The sequence below is a fragment of the Balaenoptera borealis genome, assembly GCF_965194805.1.
Source record: "Balaenoptera borealis genome assembly, chromosome: 3".
Lineage (NCBI taxonomy): Eukaryota > Metazoa > Chordata > Mammalia > Artiodactyla > Balaenopteridae > Balaenoptera > Balaenoptera borealis.
The window spans coordinates 70,922,544-70,945,869 of record NC_138866.1 but is presented as its reverse complement, the minus strand read 5'-3'; the positions used below and the strand labels follow the sequence as shown (position 1 = coordinate 70,945,869).

At 32.9% G+C, this 23,326-nt stretch overlaps 1 protein-coding gene and 1 long non-coding RNA gene across 6 annotated transcripts in view; both read right to left on the bottom strand.

Annotated features, from left to right (window-relative positions):
* LOC309625149 overlaps nucleotides 1–23,326 on the bottom strand; it is a 583,598-nt gene that overhangs the window by 459,444 nt on the left and 100,828 nt on the right. The gene's annotated exons all lie outside the window — the stretch shown is intronic.
* Nucleotides 1–23,326, bottom strand: part of NOVA1 (NOVA alternative splicing regulator 1) — a 142,228-nt gene that overhangs the window by 80,957 nt on the left and 37,945 nt on the right. Inside the window, exons 1-2 of one of the 5 annotated variants that reach the window (XM_082388613.1) lie at nucleotides 13,341–13,380; nucleotides 9,582–9,640 (exon numbers count right to left, since the gene is read on the bottom strand). The exons of 3 other annotated variants lie outside the window; for them this stretch is intronic. In XM_082388613.1, the coding sequence (XP_082244739.1) occupies nucleotides 9,582–9,640; nucleotides 13,341–13,345 (64 nt within the window). In that variant the 5' untranslated portion in view covers nucleotides 13,346–13,380. Of the gene's footprint in view, nucleotides 1–9,581; nucleotides 9,641–13,340; nucleotides 13,381–14,381; nucleotides 14,468–23,326 lie in introns of those variants that run through there. One more of the 5 variants, XM_082388614.1, reaches the window with a different exon arrangement.

The window sequence follows — 23,326 nt, the reverse complement described above, 5'->3', positions numbered from 1 at the left end:
CTAATGTAAATATTTTAAAACTCATAAATAAAGTACTGGTAAATTAAGTCCAGCAATGTATTGAAAAACTGATATACTATAGTCAAATATAACTTAATCCAGAAATGCAAATGTGGGTTAATACTGGGTTGTACATAAATATAACACAAATATGTCAAAGGAGCAGGGGATAAGAGAAGATTATAAACAAATTACTTCCCATGATTAGAAGAAATACCTATCCTAAACCAACAGCAAATATGATAAATAAAATTAAAGTATTTTAGGCATTTGCATTAAACATTGAAAACAGCAAAAAGGTAGAAGTAGAAACAAGAGGTATACAGTTACTACTGTAAAACAAAGAAAAAGTTATGATTACTTAACAATTTTATGACTATCTAGAAAATAAACTAAATACAACTATACTTAATACAGAAGTTGAATAAAATAGACAAAAGTAAAATAGTACAGAAAATTAAGAATTTTCTTACATGTGATTGAATAGTGGCCTCCTGCATAGTACTCACATCCTAATCCCTAGAACTATAAATGTCCCCTTAAGTGGCAAGAGGAACTTGCAGATTAAAGATCTTGAGATGAGGAGAGTACCCTAGATTACCTAGATGGTCCCTAAATATAATCAAAAGGGTCCTCATAAGATGGAAACAATGTCAAAGGAGGATGTAGATGTGATGACAGAAGCAAAATGTTGGAGTGATTCAAGGAAGGGGTCACAAGCCAAGGAAAGCAGGCAGCCTCCAGAAATTAGAAAAGGAAAGGAAAGGGATTCTCCTCTACAGCCTCCAAAGGAACCAGTCCTGTCAACACCTTGACTTTAGCCAAATGAAACTGATTTTCGACTTCTGGCCTCCAGAACTGTAAGAGAATAAATAAATTTGTGTTGTCTTAAGATATAAAATTTGTGGTAACTGTTACAGTGACCATAGAAATCCAATAGTGTATAGAACTACAATAATCAGTTAAATATATAAATGAAAAAAAGATTTGAAAAAGCAACTAGGAATGGCCTTAAATTAAATAAACAACTAGGAATGATCTTAAATGAAACATGTTGGACACCTATACAGAAAAAAACTTTGCTAAGACAGAAAAGAAAAATAATCTCAGCTCATATATGAAATCCTAGGTATTATAAGAATATCTTACGTAAACAATTTAACAGTTTTAACACAATTTCACTAAAATAAAAAACAAGAATGCTTTATTTGGGAAGGATACTTGGCAAAATGATTCTAAGTTCATGAGGAAAAGGAACATAACAATAAACCAGGAGAGTTTTAAAAATTAGGGATAACAGAATCAGAGAATTATTACTCTAGTAGATAATTCAAAATAAAGAGACATTACAAATCAATAATAAGTAACACAAGAATTAATGTAACAATGGACCAGAATAAATAACCTTCCCCCCAAAACCGTGGAATACATAAAAATTTAGCATGAAACTAGCACATATCATTACTCAAAAATAATATGGCTGGCATAACTGGAGAAAATACAGTGAGAAATTTTCCTCCAAAATATCTTAAAATAAATTCTATATAAGTGAGGGACTTCCCTGGTGGTCCAGTGGTAAAAAATCTGCCTTCCAATGCTGGGGATGCGGGTTCGCTCCCTGGTCGGGGCACTAAGATCCTACATGCTGCGGGGCAGCTAAGCTGGCGAGCCACAACTACAGAGCCCACGCGCCTTGGAGCCCGCACGCCACAACTAGAGAGAAGCCCATGCGCTGCAATTAAAGATCCCACATGCCTCAACGAAGATCCCACGGGATGCAACTAAGACCCAACGCAGCCAAAAAAATAAAGAAAATAAATAAATAAATATTTTAAAAATTCTATATAAATGAGAGTTGCAACAGCCAAAATCAAACCATAAGTGAGCATACATACAACCTCAGAAGGAGAAAAGTTATTTTAAACACAGACATGAAAGGAAAAGGGAAAGGCTGATAGTGATGACCATTTAAAATTCTTAAGATTTTTTATGTGAAAAATATGACAATTGTTTTATATAATTTGGGGGGAAGGCACAGATGGGAAGAAATGGGCCAAGATTTTAAAAGCACACAATTATCGGGAATTGGAAAATATCATGAGAAACAGACACAGGCATAAATTACTACTAGGACTGTGAACTGATTTCAATTTCCTGAGATATAATTTGGCAATGAATACTCAAATATCTTAAAATATTGTATATACTCCTATGACCCACTATTCTATGTTCAGTAATTTATCATAACAGAACAATCGTAAGTGTACACAAAAACTTAAACACAATAATACGCACTGTGTATTAAAACAAGTATACAATAGGGGATTGATTAAATATAACAAATGCCTAAGATGGGATATTCTGTAGACATTGAAAAGATCATGCTTGTGAAGAATGAAAAATATACACCATCTAAATATGCACATGGTACAATATTAATTGAAAAAAGGTAAAAAGTTCTCTATACAGTATGATCTCTAGTTTATAGATAATGTGTATTAAGACTAGAAGAAAGCACAGAAATACATTTACAAGAGCTATTTTTATCTTTAAAACCTTCCCTATTTCATAAAAATAAATGATAATTTTACATTCAGAAACATTTTAATTAGAATATAGGAAAATGGAAGAACTCAAGATGGGAAGGTTTTTCCTTTCCTTCTAAAAGCAATGAAAAAGTCAAAAGAAAAATGCTTCATTGACTTGACTCCATGAAAATATAAAATTCTTTGTATAAAAAAATTCCATAAACAAAAATAAAGACAATTGACAAAAGGGAAAAACACAAGTATATGGAACAAATGGCTAATATCCTTATATCATCCATTTGACAAAATATATTAATTTTGGCCAACAATATTCTACCCCAGAGGGAATAGAAGTAAACAAATCAGAGTAGATACCTGCTCCCATGGTTCTTTCATTCTCATTGGAAAGGACAGGTAAGAAGGTAACTTCAGATAGTGATTAGTGCTATGAAGACCATAAAAGACTGAGGAAACACACAAACAAACAAAAACCCCAGAGGCAGTAACATGACGGAATGTGAAAGGGGTGAGAGGGATGTAGCACTAGAAAGTTGAGAACAGTTCGGTTAAGGAGGTGACATTTGAGCTGAAACATTAATGATGAGACATAATCACCATGTAAAGATTTGAGGAAGAGGGATCCAGAAAATGGATAACCACAAGTGCAAAAGCCATGAGGCAAGACAAAGATTAGCCTGTTTGGGGAGTGGTTGAAGTGTCTTGAGCATAAAGGGCAGTGGGGAGACTGAAATAAGATGTAATCAAGAAATCTCAAGGCCAAATCATGTTGGGACCTTTAAATCATCATAGAAAGTTAATATGGCATTTCAAAACAATAAGGAAAATATCAACATCCCCAAACAAGACTAGAAACAATTCACAACTGAAAACATACAACTGATCGATCAATACACACATTAAAATTTCAATCTACCTAGTAATCAAAGATAACCAAATTAAAATAGCAAGATACAATTTTTTACCTTTCAAATTGGAAAGCTGTCACAAATCATCATTTATATACAATGGCAGTGAGGTGAGAAAATGACAAGATTGTTATTTATGCTAGCAAAATATGAGGAAAAAAACTAAGTAATCAAAAATAGAGGTGCAATTTAAATAAATTATGGTACCTTTCTGCCATGGAAAAGTGTATGTCCATTATATCTTCGAAGAATATTTAATGTTTAATTATGTCTGATACTGTTGATTACACCATTTCTAATCCATTCACAAATTCTAACAGTGCCCCTCCAAAACATCATTTCTACTTCAAAAAGCCCTAAGCCACCATAATTTCTAAGACTACTGCAATAACTTCCTAATAACTACCTCTTTCTAGCCCCTCACCCTTTCCCTTGTTAATCTTCTATACAGCAGGGAGAGTGATTTCCTCAGTGTTCATCATCATAACATTCAAGTGCCCAATATATTCACATTTTAACTATAATAAAATTCTCCTTACTATGTATGGCCCATGTGAGCTCACCCAGTGTTATCTCATAAACATCTCCTTTTGCCACTCTCTCCCCCTAACAACGTTCAACACACACAGCATTTGTCTCTGTTCTTTGAACCTGCCAAACTCATTCAGATCCAAAGACTTTTGTCCTTGTTATTCCTGATACCTGGAATGTGATTTTCTTCCTCCGAGTCATTTAGAGCTCAATTTAAATATCCCTTCTTTGAAGAGGTCTCCTCTTGCTACTCTAGCTAAAGCATACTCTTCCTCAACACTTTTATCACATGCACCTAGCTCCTTTATAGTATTTATGCCTATGTGAAATTATTTAGTGTTATATGTTTTCCTCTTCACTTGTAAGAGTATAAGCTCCACTAGAGCAGAGACTTTCTGTATTCCCAGCATACAGGACCTAGAGAACAGTACTACAAAATAAACATTTATTGAATGAATGAATGAAGAATGAGAATAGAATATTATATAAATAACAGAATGTTAATTATATTAAATTTACTAAGTGACACACAAACCATCAATAGATATCATATAATATAGAGAGTATAAAAGCAACATATGCCAATGTTAATATAAATATGGGCGAAACTGGAAAACAGATTATAAAACATACATAGGCTTCAAATTTTATTTTTATATAAGCCAAAAGAAAATTTAACTGACTTGAAAATTTATCATTTTCAAAGAATAACTGAGACACTGAAATATTAAAAGCGAATTTATAAAATTAAGAGCTCTTATGTATGTATGTGTGTAGACAGATGATAGACATATGTAGATAAAGAAATACACACACATACTACTAAAAGAAAGACGAGAGGAATGAGAAGAAAATAGGATTATACTAATCAAAATATTCAAAATTATAGACTGAAAAGAATATTTTTAAGAGAACACATTTAAGAGGTCATCTTATTTCTATATAACACTGACATTCATTCAAATAATTTTATGAAACACTCTAAAAAACCACAGTAAGTCCATATTCAATCTGACCTGAAATGATAGCACATTCATAATGAAAATTTTTATAAACCACTGATTATCTTCAAAGACTATAAGAAGAAAAGGCAAAGGGGAAAAATAAGCTATCTATAAAGTTCTAGCACAGGAAGCACTAAAATAATTTTTTGAAGTTTTAAAAATGCTTTTTATTTCCAAAAAACCAAAAATAAAAAATGAGAAATGACTATATGTTATAATCTAAAAAATGAATATTGTCAATGACCAAGATAAATAATGGCCCAAAATACAGCGAAAAAATTCTCAATTTAAATATAGAAAAATGGAACATTCAATTACCTCCTTGAGAACAGTGGGCTTCCTCCCAAGCCTCCACTGAAAAATATGATGTGAAATTGTTTCCACTGTTTTTCTATTAAAAATCTTCCAATTCAGTTTTCCTTTACTGACCCAATTCCCTGGTACTTAGGGTAAGGCTGTTTTTTTGTTTTTGTTTTCTGTACATGTGTGATTGCTTATCTCTCTAGAATAGTCTTGAGTTATTTCATTTGATTGTATCACAGATTTGTCAGGAGCTTCTCCTTTGGCAAGTTAATGTCCACAGGTGATGTGGGAAGAGGCTGAAAAGGCATATGGTAAGCAATCCGTGCATGTTCTTGGATATTACTCTTCTTAGGAGGCCACTGTATTTCACTAGGATAAATCAGATCCACAGTGGGACTGGGAGTTGAGTTGACTTCAAAAGAAACTTGCTTCCCATTTGTATTACATATGTCTAAAAGAGCTAGAAAGGGACTAATGTAAAAAGAGAACTAACCCATTAGTTGTCTTCTGCTAAAATTATTTTCTCAAAATTGCCTGTAACTCCATATTTTAAAAATGGGATCAAAGGAAAAAAAGACTGAACTCAGTGTATAAGTTATAACAGGAGCCTACAAACTAGCATATATACTAGCATATGCCCAGTAAAATTTGCTTTCACATAGTACCAAGCCAAGTGTTCTTAATAGATTATTGTTCAGAATTCATTTAAGGTACTTTCCTGGTAGTGTTAACATTAATAGGAACATTATCTAGTTGGAATAATGTGTGACTGATTTTAAATGTGGGACTGACCTGTGTTTTAGCAATCCATTCAATATTTTTAAGAGTTAAATACCAAGAATCAACTATCTCACAATTAATTGAGTGAACTTAGAAAGGATTTACTGAGAATATTCTCTATGGAAATCACAAATGTGAATAATATGTGGTTTCTACTCTCAAGGAAAATGTAATATAAATAGAAAGACAAAACTAGTACACAAATCTTGGTAAGTGATAAGTAATGAACTAGAGTTTTATCAATAAATATAGAATGAAGCATACTGATGTAAGACATCTTAAAAGCAAAACAATTTTAGAATCTGGAAATAAACAGAATGATATTCAAATCAAAGGAGAGGAGAGAGCGATAATATTTTGACCCTATGTCACAGGTTTATGGTGAAGCCACAGCAAGAATGATTTAGGTTGGGAGGCAGAATGAGAATGGAGAACTAAAGATCTGGTTTGGTTTCAGATGAGCTGAATCTGTCATAACCTGCAGCACAGTGGGAAAATATGGAGTTAGAATTTCAAAAAGCAGCATTAAAAAGTAAATATCAATTAATGGCCAATTTTCTTATTATTTGCGTTTACCTCCGCAACATGAGTAAGGTATTATGCCGTGGTGCACTAACATTAAGTACAAAATAAAGAAGTAGGTTTCTGATGAATTTTAGAGCTCTTTACTATTTAATTTTTAACATTTTACTTGACCCACTGAAATGGCTTCTATACTAAAGTCCTAGACAATATTACAATTAAAAAACAGAAAGAGCCATTTAAAATGAAAAAAAAACCAGAATGACAAATTTTAAAAGAAATATATTTCAGATAGTATATTTTGAAAAACTATATTTTTAAGTATTAATTTTCCTATATGATGACTGGTGGCTATATATACCAGATGCTTCCTAAAAACACCCCTGAATTTTCGTTTTCCCAAGTATGCTCACGAAAACTTAGAAAAATAGAAATTTGTTCTTTCTAATATCAAACTTCCATCACATAGCAATATTCACCTTAAGCTAAGTGAAAAATAGAAGAATAATTAATTTTACTAATTTTGTAAAGTAAATAGAATGTTTGAATTACTGCAATGGTTGGGAAAAGGGTAAAGTAGTAGGACTAAATAGTTTCTTGATACCTAGATGCACTTTGTCATATTTTACAGTTTGTTCCTTCTTATGAAAGCACAAATACAAAAGTCTATTGGTATAAGAAATATGACTTCATAAAGTAATCATATATATTACAATTCCTTGCATCAATGATGCTTGAAATTCATCTGATCCTGAGATTTGTCATATTTACCATTTCACCTGACATAAAGGTCAGAACATCCATTCACCAAGATTCCTAGGCTAGGAAGTGTTAATTGATAAAAATCATAAATTAAGTATTAAAGTGTCACTAGTTATATTGGTGAAAGTTACTAAATAAGGTAAAAATCTTTCTTTGAAATTTTAAATGAGATAATCCATATTTGATAGCAATGTGGAAATAGGAGCAAAAAATTATGGGGATATTTTATTGATAATTGATTTATCTTCTCTCAAACTTTAATGATCTGATTTGAAGAGAACACATTTTTTTTCTATTTTACTTCTTAGTATACTATCTATACTCATTTGGAACTTTCCAGGAAAAAAAAAAAGATTTTTAAACATAAAAGGAATTTTTCAATTATTTCTATTTACAATGCCCTTTTGACTTTGGAATTATCTAATTATCATATATTTACCTGACAATACATATTAAAGAATCCTACTTTTGGCTAAATTTCAGCAATAAAGATTACATTAAATTATGTTCAGGAATGGCAGAAATTCAATGCTGCATTCCAAACGGTTTAAGTCACTTTTGCACAGCAATCACTCAAAATAACAATACAATAAAGTCTGACTGAAACAGCACTTTACTCCCAACAAATACAACTTCAATTTAATTTTCTGTTACAGGAATACTACTCTCTCATAACCAATGTTCTTGGTGACCAACAGCTTGATTTTTCACCATTTCTGACCACACTTTGTGATACAATCTGAAACCTTGAAGAATTAAAAACAGAAAAAGAAAGAAAAGAAAATCTGATAATGGAAAGAAACTGTTTTTTTTTTTTTTCTAACTTTCAACCTGAACCTGCTTGGATTACCTGGTTATCCTTATTTAATCATCATTGACACTCTATCAATTGTAATAAAACAAGGAAGAAAAACAAAGAGATGCAAGGGAAATGGAAGAAGATCAACTGAGCCAAAACACAACTAAGACCTAAAATGCACTTGCCTAAGAATGAATGAAGGGCAATACCACTGGCTTAAAAAAAAAATCAGAGGCATAAAAAATAATTCTTGCACCCTCAAATATTTTTGGACTAAGGATATACATAAATAAGAAGAGAAGTATTAATTACTCAACAGTAATATTATAAACCCCAATCTCAGTGTTTAGAAGAGATTCATTAATTCAGCAAATAATATACTGAATACATAACAGAGAACAGCAGTAAGGGATTCACCAAGAAATAAGTCAGTAGCTGTCTTAAAAATGCTCACAATCTAATAGGAAGACAGACATATTTATAGATAATACAATAATACTTTAAACAAAGTATTAGTGAGAACACAGAACACACTAGAGAAAAGCATTTATTCTAACTGCCAAGACCAATAAAGACTTCACCTAAATTGGACATCAAAGACTGAGTAAGATTCTATCAGGAGGAAAAGCTAGAAAGAACATTCCAAACTCAAAGAATAGCCTAAGACAAGGTATGGAGATACAGAAATGGATGAACATTCATAGATATGCCAGCTCCCCATAATGGCCTCAGTGCAGGCGATTTAGAAGGATATTAAAATGGGAATTTTCCTGTTTTCTCCGTTTCCGCTAAGGACCCTAAGCTGAGAACAATAGGTTCCAAGTACTAGAGCTGAGGTGACACATCACCTATGCAACACTTGGAAAGAATGTGGCCAATAACTGCTCATGCATCCTTTAGTCTATCATTCACATAAAAAAATATAAGCATCTATTGGAGGAGGGGAGTTTATAAATTGTTTGAGGAAGGAATAGAACAATGATTCACTCAGACTTTGGCCTATGCCCTTCAGAATACAGGACACTTAAGGAATGGTACAGGAACTGGACTTAGGTCTGAAAAAAAAATCTAAAGGCAAGAGGGCAAGATGACCTCACTCCAGGCTACTACCTCAGAAATGGCCAAGAATTCCATTTCAGAGATTGTGGAGTACAGAATTACATTTTCCCATAGGACAGATAAGGATCCCTGGGAAAGGAACTAGCCCTGAGCCATTTTTAAAGAAACTCTACCCAAAGGACTACAAAAGGAACAAGATAACCCCAGAAGAAAGAGGCTGGAGGTAGACCAGAAAGTCAGAGACTAAGGAACATAGCCAAAAGAAGACAAAGGAAGTATCAAATTACAACTGGGTTATCCTCACAGTAGGAATCTTTGATAAACCCCAAAAAGCAAGAGAAAGAATCCATTCAGATTTCCAACATACCTTTACTACCAATTAGTTGTTCTCTATTTCTAATCTTGAATCTTTGGAAGACCCAGGAGCTGCACAGTGAGTAGGGAGGAAAAATAAGGCAAAAGAAATTAATACAAAAGTCTACTAGTCGACATGTCCTGTTCCCCTTCCCCACTCAGATTTTTAAGACTGCTTTGAGTAAGGTTGATGTAAGGGAGAAATTTTACATTGGATGACAGTTTGGAATTTTAATTTCTTAGCCTGTTTTTTTACTGCCTGAAAACAGTCTATTTTGCAATGCCAGAGAGTGAGGAAAGAAGGAATGACGGAGAAAACAAAAGAACAAGAGAGGAGAGCAAGAGGAAGAGAAAGAGGAAGAAGTGCAAGGGAAGGGCAGAACAAGGATAGGTACCTGAACAGCCCTGAGACAGAAAAAATAACATTCAAAATGGGATTTTGGGTACAGTGACAGAAAAAAATAAAGTAACTTTCTGCTTGTACCCTGGTGAGTCCATCTCTTTTAATAAACCCACAGAGAGTGCTAAATGGTGGGCAAAGTAGTCTGATTATAAGGCGATAATTTTGATTTGATTATTGTGAAGCCTGGAATCTAGTCTATAAATATAGAAAAATTAAAGTTATTTTTTTAAAGGAGTACCAATCATATAATCATGTACATACTGTGAATTTGTTTAGGGAGAACTTACATCTATTTTTAAATGTTCACTCATGTCCTGAGTTGCAGAAACTCTGTTAAGTACTGGGAAAAAGAAGTTAAAGGCAGATTCCACCTTCAACGAGTTTACAGAAAGAAACACACAAGAACAGGAATAAGCAAAGCCTACAGGATCATGTACAAGGGTCACCTAACAAAAGCATAAAGGATGAAGCAGGAGGAAACACCTCAGTTAAGGAGAAATTAAAGTTAGGTCTAGGGCTTCCCTGGTGGCGCAGTGGTTAAGAATCCACCTGCCAATGCAGGGGACATAGGTTCAAGTCCTGGTCCAGGAAGATCCCACATGCCGCAGAGCAACTAAGCCCATGCGCCACAACTACTGAGCCTGCACTCTAGAGCCCGCGAGCCACAACTACTGAGCCCATGTGCCACAACTACTGAAGCCCACGTGCCTAGAGCCCATGCTCCGCAACAAGAGAAGCCACCGCAATGAGAAGCCCGCGCACCACAAAGAAGGTAGCCCCGGCTCGCCACAACTAGAGAAAGCCCGCGCGCAGCAACGAAGACCCAATGCAGCCAACAATAAATAAATAAATAAATTTAAAAAATAAAAAAAAATAAGTTAGGCCTAAAGGATTAGGTTGAGTTATACAGATGATAGTAGCCTAGGGATTAAGGGGTATGTGAGTGGTTGGGAAGAATGCTGCAGGCAGGCAAAGGCCCAAAGAAAGCATGGCATATTCTGGGAACTGTAAAAAGTTCAGTAGCAATCAATCAATCAATACATGCAGTCTACAAGGAAAGAAATAAAGTTGAGAAGCCAGATCAATACCTGGACAGGGAATTTGGATTTTATCAAAAGAACAATGGAGGTAACTGAAAGGTTTTAGTAACACTCATTTTTCATATACTGCATATCTCGTATATGCTAAGCACTCTTTCACGTTTGATTGTTTTTTCCTCACAACAACCCTGTGAGGTAGGTGTAATGATTTCCAATTAACAGATTGAGAAAAAAAAAAAAAAAACCTTAAATTTGTTAAGCAAGTTACACTTGATTAAATAGCTACAAAGTGGCAATCAGGATGCCAACCATGCTTCAGAAAATACATTAGGAAGATGATACATACATACACACACACACACACACACACACACACACCTCCCCCCCCCACAAATATTACCTAAAACACACTGAAATTTCAGAGTTAAAAAAATGTTTTAAGTAATAATGCTTGTTAATTCAGTATTAAAGATAAAAGATTTGTGGCATTAAATAGTTCTTTAAGCAAACTTATACATTTAAAATTTTCAACTAATTCGATTTATATTGAGAAATACCTGCAGAATTCATGAAAACAGGCAAGAATTAATATATATATAAAATAAGATATAGCAAAGATTGAGGTAATTATATGAGGATTTTATCTCACTATATTTGCCAGAGGTTATTTGGGAAATATATTTGAAAGTTTTTTTATCTCCCTATAATATCACAAAAATTTGTTCAGACAAATTTGGTAAGACAATTTTTCAACAATCTGTTTGGGATGGATCTAAAAATGTCTCTAATTTAGAAGAGTATGTACTTTGTAAAACTGAGAAGAGTATCTGAGAATTTAAAAATATATATTGAAACTCTATTTAAAAATGTATGTTCTTTAAAATTAATTTCAATTAAAATCTACAAAGTATACTGCTCTGTAGCTTATTTTCTCATCAGTTTCACTTATTTATTCAGCTAGTCTTAATATTTCTTTTTAAAATCTTTAATTGAAAGCTAGATGTTTCTAGAACATTATTGCTGGAAGTCTAAGTACATATAATTATTTAGAAATTTCTATTATCTATGCATTTGATTCATTTTTCCTATTTCAAATAGAAAATTATAATGGGGGAGGATGAAAAAATAAAGGTTTCATTAAGATTAACTGCTCTTGATTTAGTATTTATTTCTGAATGCCAAAATTATTAAGAGAGTATAAATTAAATAATAAGCCTGACCACAATTCTAGTTCTTCAGAATATGATGAAGAGCACTCTCTTGGAAAATAAACAATTAAATAGAGATATTAGGTATCTATAAGATACTTTATGCAATGAGGATAATTTCTAAATAAACTAATGTTTCAAATATACAATTGAACTGAAACACCAACATTATTTTTGATTACACAAGTACTACATGTTCATTAAATTCAAATAGTACACAAGTGTATTAAATAAAAATGAAAGTTTCCATATAATTCCCTTTTCCAAATACCATATACTGGGAGTATATTAAAGTATAAGTTTCATATGAATCTAATAAGTTGTTAAACTTCATCATCCAACGAATATCTAATATATAACAATTAAATATCTTGTGTAACTGAAAAATATATATTCACATATGCACCACAGGTATAGTTCGTACCTTTTCACCAACACATTAAAATAATATATAAAACACATGGCCTATTCTGTCAAATATGATTACTTCAGTTAATAAGATGAATGGGATTAAGGAATACTTACACTGCATGTAGAAAATACAAAGGAACCAATTATAGCAAATCGAATATTTCACATACTGATAAAATACCCTCTTGCTAGAGATACGTTAAGTATATTATATTATGTCTAAACTATATTTTTAAAAATATTAATGTTCACTTTTTTAACGCTTTGACTATTGAGTGAAGTATTAAGTCTATGCAAGTAAGGGGTAAAATCTACTTAAAATGTTAGTTTTTTGGTAATATTTAAGTGCATTCTTTTCTGAATGTAAATAAAGTCTAGCTTTTTCTAATCTGCTTGATGCTTGCTCCCTGATGAGAATCATACTGTATTTATTCTCAAAAAAATTTATTTCAAAACATTGGGGGTAACTCCACTATAGAATTAGAGACAGTTTAAAATCTTTGTAGGAAATCAGACCTCCTCTTTTGAATATAAAATAGTATCACTCGGTATTTAATTAGTACAAGTAGTATTCTAACTGGAACAAAATCACTTGCACCAAAATATCTTGGTTACATAATGTAAGGTACAATTCTCAATACATAGAATTCTACCACTGAGTTAAACAGAAAACACTTAAAGGTCTGTAGAAAATAATTTCTTCCACCCACCTCATTTTACAAGTAAACAAACTGTGGCCCAGAGAGGCTTTTATCTGCTTTCACTGAGAATCTACAGTATAGAGACATACACAAATAGCATTTAAGTTATGACACATACTTTAAAGTTACCTAAAACAAATGACACTATGTTTTATAAGATTAAGACTTTCTAATGACTGAGACCCTAATTTCTTGCCACAGAAATGTCTATAGATGCACACACACACACAACACACACACAAAGATAACTAGTACGTCATACTACTGACTAAAAAAAAAGCAAAACAATGAAATATAACAATCCATATCATATTGTTTAAAAATAGACACAGCAATTCCTAATGTTATTTTCCTACCCTATAAGGCATAACCATGCCAAATTATTACAGAAGCAGCATTCTTGTAAAATTGCTTTTACAAAAGGAAAAAAGGAAATTATTAAACAGTTAAATGGGAGGGAGAGACTAAAATACGTTACGTGGAAGTTCAAATATTTACTATTTATTCTCTCCCATGCTTTCTTTCAATATGTTAAAAAGTTCAAACTCAATGTTTCTAAAACAAAAAATCAAAACTACATTCATCACAAACTGGCTTTGTTGCAAAACTTTCATGAGAACAGTGAAAGTATTAAGACTAAGGCATACAACACTGCAAGGAAAGCTCATTAGGATGTTTCTGTTGAATTATAAGTTGATTTGCTACTTTAAGAACACAGCTCTAAAATCTTATATAATACTGATTTGGTTATTTGAAAAATATTTTAAAACAAATTGATTCTCTTAAGTTGCATTAAAAGTGAAGTATTTATAAAAGCATTTTAGTTACATTTGCTTTTAGAATAAAATAATTTCTGAGGAGTGCATCCATTTGTTTGTTATTTAATCAGTACCAATCACAAATTAGATGACCTTAAAATAAAATTTAGAGCCAGGGAGAGCAGCACTAAGTTTAACTGACCTCAATACATTTTTAAATGATGCTTCCCAGTTTTTTGTTATTCTCTCATATTGGGTTTTCCAGTCTAGGGCGGGTACACAAGAAACTTACAGTCTATGTAGTACTCCTAGTCAGTTTCACTCTGCAGATGGCACAGTGGAGAAATACCTTCTGTACAGGACCATGTACAATTTCTTCTACAGCTGTCAGCACCTAGGGGAAAGTGCGCTGTTAAACAGTTGCTGCGTTCCACCTCAGAAGTGGCTGCAATTCGGTGGTGGGTGAAGTGACTCCTGTACATATATACAGGGATGAAAAGTACTATAGAAAATGAAAACATTTAACAACAAAAGTGGCTGTCTGAAAACTGTGCCACAGCAAAGCAGAATACATCATTCAGTCACAAGAGCCCTACACAGATAGGCTACTATTCACTTAAAAATTGAATGTTAAGAATGAGAAGGAAAAAATAGAAATACAGTTATTCAATTCACAGTATAACTAGAAATCACTGTTAAAACATATGTTAAAAAATTAAACCCAAACATTGTATACTGATTTATTACATTATTTCTATAGTAATTTACCTAAAACCAGGCAAATGTATACAGTACGATTCTTTATTCTGTTCAGCCAATTTAATACTTGTTTTAGATAACAATTCAAGGGGTAAAAAAAAAAAAATAGGTGAGATATCAAACCTGAAGCATAAGTAACATGAAAATATCTAAAACAAACTGTAAGAAAAAACATTCTGAAATTCTTAATTACTTCATATTAAAAATTTTATAAAATAACCAGTCCTCAACTACTAGCAATGGTTATTTTTCATAAAAGGGAGCTTTAAAAGTGACCTCATTATAAAATGACAACTTCTCTTCTCCAAAGTCACAATGAGTTAGAATCTAAATACATCTTCATCCTTAACCCATATAAACAAATGAATTAACCAATTATATGGTAACTTTAGCTCATTAATACATAAAATTATTACTATATCCTACTTTTACTACAAAACAACACCCTTTCTACATGATTTATCTTTGATGGAATCAGAAGATAAAATCCAAAAATTATTCTCTGAGAAATATCACTGAATCACTAGGCCTGAAGGTACTATCTTTCTAATCTTCTATCTCTAGGCACAGCTACTATATTTATGCTAATTTGAAGAGGTAACTGATTACATTATTTCAAAATATCACATTTAGGTTCCTGAAACAGATTGAGAATGCTTTGATGTGAAGTCCAACAAATCTGACCATTAAAAAGTGTCCGTCCCATCCATCAAACTTATCTGAATCTCACTTGCCATAACAGAATTTATTCTGGCATATATTCAGTGAAGTTAGAGGTAGCCGACAATTCCCTTCAGCTTTCTTAAATTCTTTCTATAATAAGGCATAATGTAAATGAATATTATTTCCTTTAAGTGACAAGAGGTCATAAAGGAAGAAAAAAGTACAGAGTTTCCCAGTCTCTTTATTAAAAGACATGGATCAGGGATCCCCAATCTGGGGTCTACTTATGGGAATTAGGAAACCTAGGAATTCTGCAAAAGTGCAGGCTAAAATAAAGACATATTATACAGGTGTATAAGTACATTTTTTTCTAGGGGAAATGGGCTTTTGTCAGGTTCTCAAAAGGCTCTGTGATTTTCCGAAAAAAGTTTAAGGAACTACTGATAAATGATGTGAAGACACCCAATTGAATAAGCAGCAGTAATCATTTAAATCAAATGCCTAAATCTGAGCAGCTCATTATGTAAAATGAGTAGCAGACACAGGGATGTTCCAACCATTAAATGAAATAACTCACATAAAGCACCAAATACTGACCTATTATTATCAGTAATAGCAGTAATTGTTCAACAAAAGCTATGTCAAAAAAATAAAACTTCCTTATAGGGTCCCATCTTTATTTACTGCTACATAACTTCATAATATATTACTTTTACTTAGCTGCGTCTTCTACTTTTATTTAGGTGTGTCTTCTAAAAGACATCAACATCACAAGCTATACATTTCTGCATTATTTTAGATACAGAAATGCTAAATACAAGTTTTGGAACACTGCTACATACTCCTAGAATCTACATTTCCCCAAAAGCCACACTGGTCCCTTCTATGACACAGTACTTACTTGGAAAAGGCTCAGATATGAAAAACATTTGGCTTCAACTGTTTATATAAAATAATTTCACCTCCTTTATCAGTCTTGCCTTTCAAACAAACAAAAAAATCTAAATTTGAAGAATCTATCAAGAAAACACATTTTCTGAAAAAGTTATACATATAATACTTTTACTTTCACATATCATTTTCTTTACTCAGGTTAGTTTTCTGAAGATAAAAGATATAACAAACATTCATACATACACAACCTTTAAAAAGAATCCTTGTGTTACAACATGTAGATTAGCCTTACCTTTAAAATAAATTCACAATATTACCAACATCATTACAAAATCATGTGTATGGTGCTCTTCAAGATTGTGGTAACTTTTAAATACCCATCAAAAAATGACAAATGAACTGTTACCATGTATGAAAGATGCTCAGTGAAGGAAGAGGTTGGTAAATATATCTGAAATAATAGCATACAGTGCAACTATATAGTTGGTTCCCAATCATTTCAAATGTCAAGTACCTTTTCTAGAGTCTTCTCATGATAGGAGTTATACTTTATGTATTCATACACTAATAAAATATATAGCAGTAAGAACAAACAGTACAGGCTTTAAGTAAAGATACAGAAGTAGAAGAGAAACATATTAAGCATTCAGAGTACTGCAATGAAAAGAATAAGACTAGAATATAGAGTACACGGAGGGGTCAGTGAGGAGAAGGACAAGAGGCACAGGCCCAATTATGCTAAGGAATTTTTGAATATTTTATTCCAGAGGATGGCATTTTGAGAAGAATTTTATAAAAATCATTTCTAGCAGCAGCATGGAAAATGAACTAAAGGTATAGATGGTTCAACTGGGATGACAACAATGGGAATACATAGTTAGGAATAATAAAAGATCTGTAAAAAATTTTTAAAGTATACTACTCTGTAAAACACTAGAAGGGTAAACATTGTTAGATAAATCAAAGCTATTTCTAAAGTTTGAGTATAGAAACTAGCATCCATTCATTCATTTATTCACTCAACAACAACAAAAAAAATCGACTGTCTCCTATGCATCAGGTCCCACTTTAGGCACTGGGCAAAGCACTGAACAAAGGAGCCAGTGACTTGCTCTCTTTAAGATTATATGCAAATGGAAAAGATAGATGATAAACTATTAAATATATAATAAAATGTAAGAAAATGATTCACATATGAACTAAAAGTAAAGCAAGTCATGGGAAAAGAGTGACAAATACACTATTTTAACAGTGTACAAAGAAAATCCAAGGAAACAGCATTATATGAATGAAGAATGAAGTGGCAGGAGTCTACAGACTGACTATCTGGGGTAAGAACACTGATGCAACAGTGAGAGCAAAGCCCTGAGATGGGAACAAATGGTGGAACTGATGGTAGCCAACAAGAATGGCAGTACTCCCAACACTATGATAAAATTTACATAACAGACTATCAGGTTGGACTTTTCCCATTGCCAGGGATTGGCATTACAACCCAAGACTAAGAACCAAGAGTCACCAATCAAGTATTTCACGTTCAAAAGACAGCCTAAACAAGTGAGAGCCAACTACCTCTCCACCATAGCCGAAACATCTTTACCTTCCTCAGTTCCTCTTTACCCTAGAACTGCCCACCCCTGCACACCTTCAGTGAGTCAATCATCAGAGTTTGCTTCACTGACTTAACATAGTTGGATAGTGCTATTTCCAAGAGTCTAAATCAAGTCAGAGTGGGTCGAAAGACTGGTAAGAATGGAAGACTGGTATCTCATCTCTCAGCTGGATTTCTGCTTGTGTTTAGACTTGCTTATCATCCCATGCCCATACTCACTACCCATGCCTATATGAGGAGAGGGAAAAAAGATGTGGATTGGAAAACAGGGTAGAGAGAACTGGAGTCACTATTTATAACAGCAAAGAGTGTGACTAACAAAGTAGCTGGATTGAGCCTCCAGACAATGGGGATCCCAGCAGCCAGAGGCTGTGGGTGTACTGGAGAAGCAGAAACTTCGAAAGAGTAGAAAAAGACAAACTGGATAGTGTGACACTGCAAAAATATCTCATCCTCCCCAAAAAAGTTTTACACACGTGCCACATCAACAGTAGTATCTGCCTCTCTTTCCCCACAGAAGGCATGAGGTCTAGTCAGTGTTACTCAGATGACCAGAAATAGAAAAAGAAAAGAAACAAAAAAGGCACCACTAAAGTAGGAAAATCTTTTCCCTTTCTATCTCTCTCACCCAGGAGGAGAAAGGAATACAAATGAAAGAGCAGATCACTCTCTCCTCACTGGAGTGAGCAGACTGAATGACTAGATTCAACCCTTTCCACACTACAATCTCCTAGAACAGCCTAAGCGGCACTGAGTAGAAGGGGGAAAGTTGAGTTTTAAATCGGGCTATGAGGTTAAAATTCAAACTAGTCAGATTAAACTGACTTTACTAAAGTCAGATTAAACTGATTTTCTGAAGTGTCCAGAAAGCTTTGACATTTCCTTGAGGTGAGTAAAGAAACAAACAAAAAACTGATTTGACCAATCACAAACAAAGGTCAGATTGGAGAAAAATAAAATCACTTCATGTTTGCATTCCCACTTCATTCTCCATCTCAAGTCATACCGTATTATGAAATGGTTAACACCAATGAGCTAGTAAGTGATTTTTTACTTTTCATCTCTCTAAAATATTCTATGACTATCAGGCTGAATAGCTGCATTATCATATTATTTCTTATTCTTAAGAACTACTAGTAATTATATAACTACGGGTATTTTATAAGGAATTCTTCATATTTCCCCTTGTATAAGAGTTATAGAAATATTTTGAACATTTGTAAATAATACTAGGTCTTATTACAAATACTAACAAATATAAATATTTTATACATTTGTGGAGAATACTAGGTTGTATAGAAACTAAAAAGTAAAATCTCCTAAATAAGACACCAAACTTGCAGAACAAAAAGGCTACAGGGAAGGAAAAAGAAAAAACAGGTTAAAACATTTATTGTTTTAAAGGAACAGTTTCGATATTCATATTGGAGTAACCTGAAACCCAATTTTAAAGAATATTCTGCCTTGATTTATAGCTTAATAACTTTGGGCTTTCCCCCAAATTGAATCATGCTCTTTCCATTTATTTAATATTTAAATTAATCTTTAATGGGAATTCTCTGAAAACTTAGGTATATCTTTTTAAATAAATTAAGGTATCAGTATCTTACATGCCTAAATAATACATAACGTTATCTCTGTTTAAATGTCACACTTTTAGAGAATACAGGATCCTATTACATTGATGTTTATAACTCCTTATGTAATGGTCCTATTCATTTTACAATCACTTACCATCCTAAATTATGCCATGTATATAACATATTTTATCAGTTAGTCCTTCTCAGAGATACAACATAATGAAAGTAATATGACTCAAAATTACAGAACTAAGTTCTATATTTATACTTTTTTTCTAGTCTACTATTTCATGGGCTATAAGAATAAACATTATCATTTATAAGTAAATTGGAAAGTGTAAGGAAAACCATACAAACTCAAGTCATTCAAACTTACATGTTAATTTACTGTCAGTAAATAATGTCAGCCGGATTGTCAACACAGTATTGAAGGAGAAGAACAAAGTTGGAAGACTGACTCTATCAGACTTTAAGACTTACGACTTACTGTAAAGCAACAGTATTCAAGACTGTGATATCAGTCAAAGAACAGAAAAATTGACCAATGGAAGAGAACAGAGAGACCAGAAACAAACTCACACAAATGTAATCAACTGATCTTTGACAAAGAAGCAAACAAAATTCAATGAAGAAAGGATAGCCTTTTCAACAAATGGTGTGCTGGCCTAATTGGACATCCATATCCCCCCCAAAAAAATCTAGACACGGACAATAAACCTTTTTTAAAAATGAGCTCAAAATAGAAAAAAGACAAAGCTATGAACCTCCTAGAATATAACATAGGATAAAAATCTAGGTGACCTTGGAATTGACAATAACTTTTCAGATACAACACCAAAAGCACAATCCATGAAAGAAATAAAGCTACAGATAGGGAGAAAATATTTGGAAAACACATATATGATAAAGGACTAGTAATCTAAATATACAAAAAACTCAAATTCAACAACTAGAAAACAAACAACTCAATTAAAAAATGAGCAAAAGGTCTGAGCAGACACCTTCCTAAAAAGATAAGCTGATAACATATGAGCATATGAAAAGATGCTGAACATCAATCAAATGTGTATTAGTTTGCCAGGGCTGCCATAACCAAGTATGACATACTGGATGACTTAAATAATAGAAATTAATCGTCTCACAGTTTTGGAGGTCAGAGTCTGAAATCAAGGTGTTGGCAGGGCTGGTTCCTTCTGAGGGCTGTGAGGGGAGGATCAGATTCCAGGCCTCAATTCTTGGCTTATAGATGGCAGTCTTCATGTTCCCATGGCATTCTCCCTCTATGCATATCTGTGTCCAAATTTCCCCTTTTTATAAGGACACTAGTCATATTGGATTAGGACCCACTGTAATAACCTCACTTTAACCTGATTAACTCTGTAAAGACCATAACTCCAAATAAGGTCATAAGGTCACATTGTCAGATACTGGGGGGTTAGAAATTCAAGATATGAATTTGAGGGGGGGATATAATGGTATGTCATTAGGGAATTGCAAATTAAAACAACCATGAGATACCACTACACATCTATTAGAATGGTTAAAATCCAAAACAGTGACAACACCAAATGTTAATGAGGATGTAGAGCAACAGGAACTCTCATTCACTGCTAGTGGAATGGAAAATAGTACAGCCATTTTGGAAAACAGTTTGGCAGTTTCTTTAAAACTAAACATACTCTTACCATATGATCCAGCAATCACACTCCTTGGCATTTATCCAAATGAGCTAAAAACCCATATCTATTAAAAAAAGACCTACACACAAATGTTTATAGCAGCTTTGTTCATAATTGCCAAAACTTGGAAGCAATCAAGATGTTCTTCAACAGGTGAATGCATAAACAAACTGTGGTATACCCATATTATATAAAAAGAAATGAGGTATCGTATCACAAAAATACATAAAGAAAGCTTAAATGCATATTACAAAATGAAAAAAAACAATCTGAAAAGGCTACATACTCTATGATTTCAAGTATATGACATTCTGGAAAAGGCAAAACTATAGAGATAGTTAAAAGATTAATGGTTGCCAGAGATGCGCGGGGAGGAAACGAAGGATGAGGGAGAACACATCATGAGGTGATATTTAGGGCTGGGAAGCTGTTATGTATGACACTGCAATGATGGATAAATGTCATTATACATTTGTAAAAACACTGAAAGCGAATCCTAATGTAAACTATGGACTTCAACTGTACCATACTAACGCAAGATGTTAATAGGAGAAACTGTGTGCTGGGGTGGAGGGCAGGAGAAGTAGGGACAAAAAAGGGTACAGTCAACCATCAGTATCCATTGGAAATTAGTCCCAGGATTCCCGCAGATACCAAAATCCAAGGGTGCTCAAGTCCCTTATATAAAATTGTGTAGTACTGGCATATACCCTATACAATCCTCCCATACACATTAAACATCTCTGTATTACTTATAATACCTAATATAATGTAAATTCTACGTAAATAGTTGCTAGCACACAACAAGTTTGAGTTTTTTCTTTTTGGAACTTTCTGGGATTTTTTTTTTTTTCAAATATTTTCAATCCTTGGTTGGTTGAATCTGAGGCTGTGGATCCTGCAGATATGAAGGGTCAATTGTATATGGCAACTCCCTTGGACTTTCTACTAAATTTTTCTGTTAAGGTTAAAACTGCTCTAAAAAGTGTAGCCTATTAATTTTTAAAAAGTAGTTGTTCTATTAATAAGGTCAAGAAGTAAAAAGTTTAGGATAATTACATGGAAACAGAAATGGGCCTCAAAAAATCTAAGTGCAAATGGTGACACATGATTTTTTTCAGCAATAGTCATGAAAGTAAATTATAAAAAAAGTAAATATAATTATAAATTATATTTTAAAATATGGTGACCTGAGTGCAATGCAGGTAGAGAAACAATGGTAATACTGTTACAGTGGCTGATATGCAAATGAGTTTATCAAGGTAAAACTTTTGTTCTTCATTTTTCCACTGACATTTTCCTGTCAAGCTATTTTTTTATAGCTTTTCCAAAAACAAAAACAAAACGCATTTTCAATTTGAAGCTTCTTTTTCAGGCTACCTGCACTTGAAATGGAACACAGTGACAGAGCATAACAAGAATTTCATACATTTAAAATAAGAAATAAATCTAAACATACAGCTACTCAAACTTGCTTTCATCACATGCAAGTAATATTTTGTTTCTAGGATCGCAGGGCGTATTAAGTTATGCCATAAAACTCGGTAAAATTATAATCTATATATAGGAAAGTTATAGCTAGGAAACAAGGTTTAAATAGGCCAAAACATTTTGTTAGGTTTTAACAATGTTCTATTTTAATTTCAGAAACCCAGATAATGTCATGGATATAACAGTATCAAGAGTTTAAGGTTATTATTATTTTTTTAGTATTCATGCTATACTTAACTTTAGTCATTCTAAAATTCCCTAGCCTACCTGATGATATTAGAATGGAACCAGGTAATATTGTTTCAGCAAACTGAGATAGAAAACTTCTGGCTAAAGGAATTCAAGGATAAGTTTTCCCTCCCTGCGTACATATCATGCATCTTACTTGGATGCAACAGAAAATTTATAGAAACAAGGAAATTTTAAATTAACTATAAGATGATTTTTACAAGAGAAGGAAATAGTTTTATATCCTTAAAATTAAAAAAAAAAAAGTGGTTACTTTTCTAAAGTGTGTAGATCTATCCATACTCCTGTGCAATCATATATTTATTTTTTA